Genomic DNA, 14075 nt, shown 5'->3' with positions numbered 1-14075 from the left:
ACATCAATCAGCTGTTCAAGACCATTACTGCTTAAGCAGTTTAAATTATCATTTACAACAATGTCGTCTAGGCTAATATCTATATTGAAATCTCCGACACAGATCAAATCATTCATTTTTACATTCTGAAGAGCATTTCTCAGATTATTAACAAATAATCTACGATCACCAATGTGCAATCCATAAATACCCATTACTGAGAATTTGCGATTCCCATATATACAATTCAGAAGTAGGCAATCACAATTCGGAATCTGGAAATCACCCGTCCTCGCATCAATGGAATTGTGCACATAAGCGACAATACCACTAGCCCTAGATAAAGCAGAGAATACTGAAAAGCTCTCATAGTTATCTATTTGATATAATAGAACATCATTCTCATGCTGTAACCAGGCCTCGCTAAGAATAATTATCGCTGGTTTCACAGTTAGACCGTTAAGATATAATAGGAATGAATCAAAGTTTGATTGCATGCTCCGTATGTTTTGGTGATAGATGCCAATGCCCACTGATTCCGAGGAAAAGGTATTCACTTCCTCAATTGAACTAAGTAATCTTGCTAGCGTCATAATTTTAGAGAATTAAATAAAACAATTGAAATACAAAAAAAAAACAAAATATACAGAAGAATGCAATATAATAGATAATACATGGGACTTCCCCAGAACCCACATATTCATATAAAAAACTTAAGCTTTTTTTAGTAAGAAAATGAAAACAAAAAATAAAAAATGGAAAAAATGAACTCAATAATCGTTACCACAAGTTTTAGAATGGCAAAAATTACCACAATCATAGAAATTCGACCCTCACTCAAGATGTATTCAATAAAAAATAAACAACGCTTGAAAAGCGAACCATAACTGCACCTGAATTCACATTGGAGTAATACTTTCACCTTCAAATAATAGTTGACATATAAAATAAAATGAAACCTTAATTCGATCATTTGTCTAGTTCATACATATTTAAAATAATGAATCTATGATTCATAGAGTGTTCAAATCCTCTTTACTACGAATCATATTGCCTGTTGGGTAGCATCTTTCCGGACGTATATTTTCTCCTTCCCTGCCCATACGTATTTGTAGCCCTTCTGGAAGGCGACGCCCCTCACCATCTTGAGCCGATCCAGGATATGTGCTGGAAGGTGTTGATGAGCGAACACCTTGCCGTCCGGATACATATTGTCGATTGACTTCGTTGAAATACCATGATTAGCCCTGTCCTTTGATGATACGTTTTTGAAATTAGCAAGCCACGATTCCTTATCTTGTCTACGAAGAAATTTCACGACAATAGGTTTAATATTTGCTTTATTTTTAGTTGGTAGCCTATGAGCCGTACTGATGTCTTTAGATGTCAGCTGGCTGTTGATTGTGTTTGACACTTTGTTAAATATATCATAAACGGACTCATTACCCGTTTCCGGGATTCCTGTGATAATTAGATTATCTCTACGTGTATATTCTTGAAGCGAGTACAGTTCAGATTTCAGTTGGGAATTGGCACTTTTCAGAATAGCATTTTCTTCAGTCAGAGTTTTAACATTAGATTTAAAAGCAGAAAGTTCTTTCTTGAAATTATCGAATTCGGTTGATATAAAATTAATTGATTCTCTAATGGCACTAAATTCTTGTGTGAGGGGGGCCAGTTCAGCTTGCATCATTGTCTTGATAACACTGCTAATAGCATCAAGGTCAGCCTGAGACAGAGAGCGTGATTGAGAAGCACTGCCACTCATACCTTCCTTTTCACTATCGGTGGATGATGATAAGCCAGCCGCTTTAGAGCCTGCTCCGACTGACTTACAGTTCAAGCAAATCCATTTAGATTTAGTTTCTGCGGACATTTTACGAAAATTAGATTCTTTAACTGACTGACAAGAAAAGTGACAGTCAATTCTACATTTTGAACACAACAACACATCACGGTCCTGCACCTCACTTTTACAGAAATCGCACTTCATTTTGAAAGACTTTATAAGGTCAGATAAGAGAGAGAACAAAAATACAACTTGCCTCTTCGACTGCTCAACTGATACTGAAAGGCTGATACTGAAACTCAACAGGCTTTGGTGCAACCGAACTATGAGACTATATTGGACTTGTAGGACCTACATAATTATATTGGACCTATCATTATTATAATTATTATCATTCTTTCCGTATAGTCTCATATAGGGCCGGTTTCCGAGCTCGGAATTTAGCCAAGTTCTAGACAGCTGGCGTCAGAAATCGGCTTTACGAAACGGGGCGTAGTCGCAGTCCACGTTCGAATTAAATTTCGAAAAACTGGAAAATCGAACACAAAATAAAATAAAGAGAAAATGGTGTGAGGTTTCAGCTATTTTAAATAATTTAGGAATGTTTCATTTCGTCAGGGACAAACGTATTTTAGAATTGAGGAAACAAAGATTGTCATAAAAACTGCGACTACGCCCCGTCTGGGAAAGCTAATTTTCTGACTCCAGCTGTTTAAAGTCTAGAGCTTGGCTAAATCCCGAGCTCGGAAACCGGCTCAATAATAGAGATGATGAATATTATAGGCTACATAATTATACCGAATAGATGATGCATTCTCCTCCCTCTGACCAGGATTGATCAACAATTTTTTTCAAAATACGTTAATAATAAATTTTAAAATACTAAAAAGATTGCATCATTCTGAAATAAGTTGTATATGAAGTGGAAAGCAAATAATATAACCACATTATACAAACAGTTTTTATTCTTAACAAATTCAGCATTTTATAAAATACACTTTTTACATACTCGGCCTATACAAAGCCAACAGGCATTTCTAAAATGATAATAAAAGAGAAACGTTTGTGGGAGAGAACTAAAAGTTCGATCAAGTTCATTAATAAATAAAAATTCATTATGGACACAGAACAATAATGGATAGCTGAGAGTCAAGCAATAATCAACTTTTGAAAACAATTTTTCTGGACAATTTTGACTGACATGGGTAATTTTATTGAAGAAAATACATTTTTAACGCTCATAAAGTTAAATTTCCAGCGTTTTCATCATGGAGAATGCATTAAAATCAAGTAGATTGAACCAATCCCATTAGAGAATATTTTAAAACATAATTATAAACTTTTTGTGTAGCTGAGAAGTTGATATTGTGGTAATTATTCATATTAATGAAACGTCCACTATAATCGGTATGGACAAATTCCCAGGAAAATCAAGTTCATTAGTGTGGTTTTCTCTTCATTTTCACCGGAGTGATAGTGAGAATTTACCATTATCATTCAATTTATATCTGGCGTTGTTTTCGGCTCAACACAGCTATAGTGAGGTCCACGTTATAATGGCAGTGGAGAAAGATAGGAGGACAACGTTGCTGAACCTCTGTCTTGTCAATGCCTTCTAATAGACGGTAGCTGATACAGGTTTATTGATGTAATATTAACTGTTCATTCTCGTTTAAAATCATCAATCATATTTGATCAAGCAATAAATGATATTTTCCAATAAGTTACATAATTAAGATTAAACATTTTGTTAATTAATTATTAATTCTACATTGTTGAAAGATGATCTAGCAACAGAGAGAGCAAATCGAGAATAAGATAGCGCTATCAGCTTTGTTGAATGATAGACAAGGATAGCAATACCATTGCTAATCAAACACTGCCATTATAACGTAGTCCTCACGATAGGCCTGGTAATTTAATTACAAGTACAAATTATCTTTCGAAAAAATCAGTGAACCCAACCATAAATAAGCATCAATAGTTTTTCTTTTCACAATCATTTCTATGATTTGTGTATCTTTGAATGAATATATGAGTATAACATGGATTATAACTGAAATCATACAGTCATAGAATACTGGAGAATGAATCATCAGCATCATATAGTGAGGTTCACGTTATAATGGCAGTGGAGAAAGATAGGAGGACAGTGTTGCCTTGCCATTGCCTTCTATAGAGAATGGCTGATACCGGTATATCAGAATCCGGTAATATTAACTGTTCATTCTTGTTCAAAATAAAAAATAATTATATTTTATTCGTAAAAAAACATTTCATTTTTGGTAGATAAATGATACATTTTCATAATTGAGGTGGAATATCCTGTTAATTGATTATATTTCTACATTGTTGAAAAACGATCTGGAAAATCACTTTTTGCTAACAAAAAGAACCAATAGCAGTCAGAGTTTTTCACAATAAATGAATTAATCACTCACTTTGACAACGAGATCTTTCGGCAGGTCCGCCATCTTCTTGGTTGTCATTGGAAGACATCTTCCTGTTTAACAACCAGGAAAATGGCGGACCTGCCGAAAGATCTCGTTGTCATAGTGAGTGATTAATTCATTTATAATAAATATCTGACTGCTATTGGTTCTTTTTAATATCAAAAAGTGATTTTATAATAAGCAGTTCGTGATGGAAAACATCACGGAAGAATCTGAAAAAGTTGCGGAGCTAGAGAAGGATAGCGCTATCTGCTTTTTAGTATGATAGACAAGGATAGTGTCACCTGGTCATATGGGACATATATATGAATCATATATTTATATCATATTGATCAGGATTTTAAAGTTTTTAAATTAAAAGTTCAATGAACAGTATCTTGTCTTTGAACAATCTTTGTCAACGGCAGAAAGATTGTTTATTTTATTTGTTGTCAATATTAACGTTAGCTTCTCTCTGCCGCTTGTGCGACAGATAAATATGTACTTGAAATGGCTTTCATGTTTGGTATTGACTAAGTTTATATTAATACCCAGAATTTAGCTTTTGGGGCAGAGCTCGTTCGTTAGGACTGTGAGTAAAGTCCGGCTGATCCAGTGAGAAAGGCTAGACTTCGTTTCGTTTTACAGTTATTCTGTCACAGATCGGGCAGTTTAAAAATAATTGTATTATTGAGGGAGACGAGTTCTGAGCCTATTCATTGGTTTAGTTAATTTTTGTTTTTCAAAATACTAACTGTAAAGTCGCGATTGAACCAGTGGATGCCAAAGGGGGAAACCATCTTCAAAAGGTAGGTGACTACTGGATAAGATCATTGTTCTTAATTTTCATAACCACAAAGATTGAATCATCATTAGCAGCAGCGAGTGTTTTCCCCATTAACTTAATTTTAATATTGTGTTTGTATATATATTTATATTTTACCTTTTGGGAATAGAGAAAAATTAATATTTATCATATTCAACTTTGTAAAACCGAAAGATACCAATTGATTAAAGTTCTAGTTATTCTGTTCTCTTTTGTTATCATTGTTTTTTCCCTCCTTACATATTTGGTGGAGGCTTCTCCCACCGTTCCTCGTCTTGCTTACAATAGCAACACCAATGTTAATCAAATACTGCCAATATAACGTAGACCTCACTATATTAATGTATGATTAATCCAATTTTGGCAGCATGAAGTCAAGATGTTCCATCTTAATTGATGAATTTATAAAAAATAATATAACAGAAAAACAAAGGAAAAGAAATAAAATGAACAAACATAATTTTGGCAATAATAATCAATATTATTTTCCAGATAATAATGAACAAAACAATAGATTTACTTATTCTAGAAACAAATATATGGCAACTTCGAATCTGTACCAGAGTAATAGCCTTATCAATATGTATTTGGTTAATTGGTACAAATTAAAATCAATGAAAATAAATCGAAAACAAAAACGGAAATCGTGAACCAAGATATCAAAATAATGTGAATATCAGAAATTACAAATTTTATCTTCAAAGTGATTGTAAAATAGTTATTTAAGTGGTATAATCATTGTAAAATATTCATTTGAGCGGTATGATCATTCGTAATGACTGTAGACTATAAAATAAGAATGGAAAAATTTAAATATATTTTGACTCACAGCTTCCTGAACATACTCAATATCTATAGTAGAAGTTGATAATTGAATCAGTTATTCACTTTTGTATTTTTGTATTTTAGCGGAAAAGTTGATTCAACATATTTTCAAAACAAGAGTAATTTTCCCAAACCAACTCTGTGTAGCCTACTTGTATTTTTCCAAAGCAAACTATGAAATAATATATGTAAATGTTTATTTATCCTCAAAAAAGATACATATCTGTAACTGTTGAATGCTCTCATAGATTGCAGACTATTCACATATTCGACCGTTTTTAGCTTGGAATAACATATTGGGAAATTAAAAATTGACTATAGCTATAAAATTATGACTTGATAAGCTGATTATGATAAGCTTTCATAACGAGAAGTAAGTACTAATTGAATATATAATAAATAATTGATAACATGACAAGAAATAATCAATTACCGTGAACACTTATTCATAATAATTAAAGACAAATAATTATTACATTTATTGAAGAAACGTCATTTTGATTATATAAACAACAAACACGTTTGACTCTTTGGCTGTTCCTACAAAGGATTATATATTGTCATCACACAATATACACAAATAAATCTAATAATATAAATAAAAATATAAATATATTTTTTAAAATTGTTTACTCACAATATGTTTCGGAAAAAGGGTGAAACAATTTTAAATAGGGTACTTAGATATTTATATTTTTATTTATATTCAATAGTATCCCTAGCGAAAAAAGACAAATCTAACAATTTAAGTTTCCACTACACTATTTTCAATAATTATAATAATATTCTCAACATCAAATCAAATACATTTTGCTAAGCATACAGTTCCGTTTAACATTGAACATAGTACATTATATATCCACTTGTGCAAATTAATAAGTATATAGATAGGTAATTACACCAATTGAACAATTTAACCAACGATTAAACAACGTTTAACAACATAGTGAACAGTTAGATTATTCAATGACACCAATATTAAACAGACACTAACTTACAGTAAGTGAATAAGTGCTATAGGGATAATAAAAATTGAGAAGAATATTGATAAAAATTCAAGAATTTTAAATAATAAAATATTACATTCTGATTCAATCGTTATGAAGTTGGGTAGATTATATTAACTGAGATTTAGCTGATTAAGTTTGAAAAATGATTGTTTTGTAATCAATAAAAAATATAAGTCTTCAATTTAAAATATTGTATGAAATTTGACTGAAATAAATTAATATATTAACTTAGGAGTTCAGGATAAATAATTTTGATAACTTAGTATGAGCTCCATGTTATTACATTAAAACCCCCAAAATAATTCTAAATTATTGGATAAGTATATTTTACTGTAAATACTAATCGATTAAATGAATAAATACTCTTTATAATTAATAAAACCGATTAACTAACTCAAACCTATTATTTTCAAAACCAGCAAAGCTCCAAGCCATTATGAACAAACACAAAATAGTACTAGAATCAGTCTTCTCCACTTGTTTAATCAATCAGTTTGGATTAATTTATTCCAGTGAGTTAAAAGCGCAGACGTTTACTCGCACCAACAAATTCAAATAAATAATAGATGATAACATATGTGCAACAATGAGTGCTCTGATACAACAATACAAAACAGTAAACACTGTTACATACTGAAAAACATACTAAACATTACTAAAAGACTAGTGACTCAAAGTTATACGTGTTATAGTAAACATTATTACACACAATAATTGCGAAACTGATTATAAAATACTGTACAATATAGAAAGCATAGTAACTGTGAGTTTTCAACCTTTTTAGACAAACGACACAATATTTAACAGTGATATCTAGCCACAGTTATACAATACGGATTTTTACAACAATATTTTACGCACATAAGGTGATACCTAGTTCCCAGAAAACGACGAAAAACTCCGAAATATTACAAAAAAAAAAACACAGTTCAAGCTTTCAGCGGTCTACACCCAAAAGCCAACACAAAACGAGATCAGTTTAATTACAAACAATAATTGAATAATTAGTAGGATTAGAAAACAAACTAACAAAATTCCATCATTATAGAAACAGGGAAACCAGTCTTCATCTTTGTGCACAACTAATATTACAAACACATTGAACAAATCACATCGATAAAATATATCAATGCGAAATGAAACATTACTATGTAAAGTTTCACATGTAACATGTTTATCAGCATTTGATGTAGGCTTGTTGAAGTAACATGTTGGAAAACTCACAATTACATACATCTAGCCAATTAACAACCACAATGAAATCAACAGAATAATTAAGAGAAATACGACAAGTTAAAATAGAGTAAGTTTACGATTTATTATGATGGAATATTCAATAAATAAGGCTTAGGAATTCAATATTCAGTGATAGTAAATAAGTCAGGAGATGTATAACAGATTCAATATTTAGTAAATAAGTCAGAGTTATTCAGAAATGTCAAATATGATGGAATAGGCCTATTCAAAAGATAAGGCATATAATTTCAATATTCAGTGATAGTAGATAGGTCAAAAGATGTTTAAGGATTCGATATTGAATAAATAATAAGTCAGAATTATTCAGCAATTTTAAATAATGGAAGATAAAAATGATATCCTTACATTATAGTATGAGTAAGTAAGAAGAAATACTTGAGGGATTTGATAAAACTATTCGAAGAATTGGACAGAATATTCAAGAATCAAAATAGAATTTACGAAATGATTTCACAATCAAAATACATACAGAGAGTATGATTACGGATTTGCTGAATTTCTAAACTTTGAGAAAACACTGATTCTCATGTTCATCGATTTTGAAAAGTATGTTGAGAGTAGGATGTCGTTTAAACAATATTATTTGTTTAATCTTTGTATCAAATTGATAAAATATATTTGTCTACTAGAATCAAGGATATAGATTTAAAATGTGTGAAAAAGTGTTCATAAACACCAGAGAAATAGAATCACATTAATGTATTGTATGAATTGTATTAATAAAATGTCATAGGATATTGGAGACTTTCTAAATTTTTCTTCTCGATACAACCGGGATATCCAGACTCATGGATAACAGCACTTGAAACGATGAATGTTATAGAATAAAATAATTGGAATCATGTTCATTGTAGCCTGACTATTAAAACTATTCTGAAAACACTATTTTGTGAAACCAGAATTAGGATAGAGTAAAAGGTGACTGACAATAGGTACCGGCCTAAATAGAAAACAAATTGATTGTGCATCTGAGAAATGAACAATTTTGTTTATTGAATAAACTATGTTGAGAGTAGGATGTTGTTTAAGCAATATTATTTGGTTTAATCTTTGTATCAAATTGATAAAATATATTTGTCTACTAGAATCAAGGATATAGATTGAAAATGCTTGAAAAAGTGTTCATAAACACCAGAGAAATAAAATTACATTACAGTAAAACTGTAAGATTCTTCTGGAAATAACAATTTCCATTCTCAATGTAATATGGATAATTTTATCCGATAAACTAAATTGAGTGAAAACTGACATAATTGATTAAGACAATAAATTAAAACTAGAATAAAGTAAAACTAACGAAAACATCCTCGTTTAAAAAAAATCTAGTCACTGAATCTAGTGTCCTACTTGGATGAATGGTTTTTGGCGAAATAAAATAACATCTAAACTCTCACTAGTTCATCTTATCACTAGTATAGTTTCTTCTAAGAACAACAAACTAAAATATAGATAAACAATCAATAAACATAACATAAAATATGAAAACAAAAATTATCTTTTGAATCTATTTGCAAATTCCCAGCAAACATCGAAAACTAAAAGTGCTACTCTAGAATAGTTATTATTGAAAAATTCTCTACAGAGAGAATTAATGAAAAAAAAAAGAACATAAATCTTCTACGTTTCATGAAATGACAACAATTTGAGTGTGAAAATGAAAGCCGTAACAACTGCAGCTGTTTATAAGTATTTTTCATAATTTTTTACATAAATATATAAATTTATGTTGCACTCCGACACTAACATATGTTACAGTACATGTAAACAATACAATAATTGATTGTATTGACAATGTATGACACGTATATTGACAATACAATTGGTCCAATCTAGAAATGAAAACGTTTTACCCACAATATATATATGCCACTCATACAACAATAATATATCAAGCAAACACCAAACATATGTAGCTTTTGGTCAACAGCTGAACCAAAAATGACATTTCGTATATTTACATCGAACAAGTCAGTCAAGTTTACACAGGTTACATGTTACATTAATCTATGTAAACTACGTCATTTACATACACAGCTGTCAGCTTTCTAACATCAATAAAATTCTGTTACTTTTGTCAACGATACGTTTCTATGTTGCAATTAATAATCATTGATTAAACATGATCACAGGATCTATTTCATTTTTGTTTTACCTTTCGAATCCCACTACAAAACGCTGGTAACTAAAATCCTATCATTATTTTTGCTTTGTTGATATGAGCCCAAAAACGTTAGAGAAAGAAATCTTCAATTATTATCATTACAATATCATTACAACATACATTATTCTACCAAGAATATTATTTTTATCCTCTTAAAGTATATTTCAGACTTTTCTTTCAGCTTCAAATATTTATTTATATCACTACAATTTTTTTTCGCCAAGGGGAAAATATTATGATGGTGTAGTGTATATTTTGTGTGTGTGAGTTATGTTGCAAAATATAATATTTATGTTGTAACTATGTAAAATAAGAGACAAACTCAGTGTCGAGATGTTTGTTTATTGTTTTGTAAACATTAAAACATAAATGATGAAGTTGATGGACGACCTAAAGTGAATGTTTTTACAGTTAGTGAGGCTTCTCCATTTGAGAAGAGGGGCATTTTGTTACGACATTTTTGGAAATTCGAAATTGGCGCGTTCTGTTAGTAGGGTCGGTTGGCCTCTTTGGATCGCTTCAGCTGGACTTTCAGGCGTTTCTTGGCGATCGCGTAGCCGTGCATGCTGGAGATTGCTCGCTGTGCACTCTGTACGTTGTCGTATGACACGAAACCTGCAAAATTCCACCAAGAAAACCATGAATCGAACGTTAGAACCAAATCAAACTTAGAAACCGTGATAATTACACAGATAGATTGTATGGTGTTTTTCAAAGTTGTGTTGTTATAGAAAACTCATTGAAAGATAATATTTATAACACTGCTATCACAAAATATGGAAAGATTATCACAAGATTAAGGGAACAAATCTACCATGAAAGCTCTATTCCATGGTCTACTAATCTTAATTATTTATTTATCTATCACATTGTGTACAAATACTTCACATGAGGAAAGGCACAACAGGCTCATGCCCAAAACTGTCCCATTTCCAATTTATATTATACTGTGCAAATAAAAATGTTGGTAATGTCACTTTCACTTTTCAAAATACAATTTATGCTCTTCAATACTCAGACAAACGAGCAAATTTCGAATAAAAATGGATACTATTAGAGTCTAGAATAAAAAAAACTACAACAGTAACTGAATATTTATTCAAAAATTATTACTTTTAAAAATATTTTTACAATTAGGGAATATTAATGTTAATTATCATTGTTCCCATTCTATTTAATCCTAGTTTTTAACCTAATGTTAATTTTTTTTAAGGGGGTACATTTTTTTGTTACGCTTTAATCTAAGAACTGAATTTTTATTGAAGAAAAATTTTATTCGAAGGATCACTGGATTGAATTATTTGCAGACATTTGAAACCCAGCAAGGATGGGAACACTTTTGAGGTAGCCCACTTATTTCATTATGCAGGCACAAGCCTAGGTAGTATGAGGGCATAACCTTAAAAAGGAACACTTCTGTAGGCTCAGGCCCGGTTGCACGTACGTCAGTTTAATTTTAACCGTAATTAATTTGACGAGAACCAATCAGAGAAGATCTTTTTGATAAGACAGCTTCTCTGATTGGTTCTCGTGGAATTAATCACAATCAAAATTTAACCGACATACATGCAACCGGCACTTGGTGTGATTGAATATTTCAATCATAACATTATTGATAAGATGATTTATGTTTAAACATTTCTATTTACAAATGGATGCTTCCCATTGACATTTTGAAGATTATTTTGATTGAAGAATTTGGAGTGACAATATTTATTTATTCATTGGAGGAAAGTGTATCATATCAAGCAAGCTCCTCGTTCTTCAGTGTAAGGCTTATAGTGAGGTCCACGTTATAATGGCAGTGGAGGAAGATAGGAGAACAACGTTGCCGATCATCTGTCTTGTCAATGCCTTCTATAGATGGTAGCTGATACAGGTTTATTAAGGCTGTGCAAAGGCTAAAAATAAACTTTCTACTCGTGATATTTTTCTAAGTTTTCCGATTTGTATATCATCAAGCTATCAAAATGAAAAAGTTTTCTCAGGAGAACATTTTCTTCCGATCATTACTTTTTGAGATATGAGCGCCTGAAGTTTGAATTTTTGGGACAGAACATTTCAAATTCGGTAAGATATAAATCCATGAGATTTAGAGGATGCATTCTTCATGTTATTGTTGATCTAGTAAAACAAAAATTTTCTTAAAATATCAATTTTTGGATAAGTTATTCGATTTACCAAAAATAACTCAACTAAAAGTTATTTTTGGTTATTTTTAGTAAATATTTTCAAAAAACTTTGTTTTAATAGATCAACAATACCATGAAGAATACATCCTCTAAATCTCATGGATTTATATCTTACCGAATTTGAAATGTTCTGTCCCAAAAATTCAAATTTCAGGCGCTCATATCTCAAAAAGTAATGATCGGAAAAAATGTTTTCCTGAGAAAACTTTTTCATTTTGATAGCTTGATGATATACAAATAGGAAAACTCAGAAAAATGACACGAGTAGAAAGTTTATTTTTAGACTTTGCACAGCCTTAATGTAATATTAACTAAACTTAAATTTTAAAAAAACACTTTTGAAGTGAAAATACACTTACTTTTGTAGTGACGATCGTTTCGACCTGTTATTGGTCATAATCAGACTGTGGGAATTTACTCAGATGACAAGGCTATGTGTGGTAAGGGATGAAGGTGGTGGAATAGGTTGTGGTGGGGGTTGGGTTGGTGGATACTTAGTGAGGCGGTGATTTTGAACATTTTCAAAAACTTTTGATCACCACAACCTATTCCACCACCTTCATCCCTTACCACACATAGCCTTGTCATCTGAGTAAATTCCCAAAGCCTGATTATGACCAATAACAGGTCGAAACGATCGTCACTACAAAAGTAAGTGTATTTTCACTTCAAAAGTGTTTTTTTAAAATTTAAGTTTAGTTAATATTACATTAAGGCTGTGCAAAGTCTAAAAATAAACTTTCTACTCGTGTCATTTTTCTGAGTTTTCCTATTTGTATATCATCAAGCTATCAAAATGAAAAAGTTTTCTCAGGAAAACATTTTTTCCGATCATTACTTTTTGAGATATGAGCGCCTGAAATTTGAATTTTTGGGACAGAACATTTCAAATTCGGTAAGATATAAATCCATGAGATTTAGAGGATGCATTCTTCATGTTATTGTTGATCTAGTAAAACAAGAATTTTCTTAAAATATCAATTTTTGGATAAGTTATTCGATTTACCAAAAATAACTCAACTAAAAGTTATTTTTGGTTATTTTTAGTAAATATTTTCAAAAAAACTTTGTTTTAATAGATCAACAATACCATGAAGAATACATCCTCTAAATCTCATGGATTTATATCTTACCGAATTTGAAATGTTCTGTCCCAAAAATTCAAACTTCAGGCGCTCATATCTCAAAAAGTAATGATCGGAAGAAAATGTTCTCCTGAGAAAACTTTTTCATTTTGATAGCTTGATGATATACAAATCGGAAAACTTAGAAAAATATCACGAGTAGAAATTTTATTTTTAGCCTTTGCACAGCCTTAATGTAATATTAACTGTTCAATCTCGTTTTAAATAATCAATTATATTTTAATAAGCAAGAAATTATATTTTTCAATAATTTCATAATTAAGATGAAATATTTTGTAAATTAATGATTCATTCTACATTGTAAAAAGACGATCTGGCAACAGAGCAAAGCGAAAAAGAGATATCCGCTATCAGGTTTGTTGAATGATAGACAAGGATAGCAATACCATTGCTAATCAAACACTGCCATTTATAACGTGGACCGCACTATAACAGAAGGTTAGGCCTATCTGCTCATGT

The 14075-nt window shown here is 30.9% G+C and overlaps 1 protein-coding gene across 1 annotated transcript in view; it reads right to left on the bottom strand.

The window, feature by feature from the left end:
• Positions 1–5483: 5483 nt before the first annotated feature.
• The window catches only part of LOC111055953 (CUGBP Elav-like family member 1), a gene marked incomplete in the record, with an annotated part of 852529 nt that continues 843937 nt past the window's right edge, over positions 5484–14075 (bottom strand). Inside the window, 1 exon segment of the mRNA XM_039429833.1 lies at positions 5484–10894. Within this exon segment, the coding sequence (XP_039285767.1) occupies positions 10767–10894 (128 nt within the window).

Source organism: Nilaparvata lugens, chromosome 5, assembly GCF_014356525.2.
Source record: "Nilaparvata lugens isolate BPH chromosome 5, ASM1435652v1, whole genome shotgun sequence".
NCBI classification, from domain to species: domain Eukaryota; kingdom Metazoa; phylum Arthropoda; class Insecta; order Hemiptera; family Delphacidae; genus Nilaparvata; species Nilaparvata lugens.
This window is presented reverse-complemented; position numbering and strand designations above follow the sequence as displayed.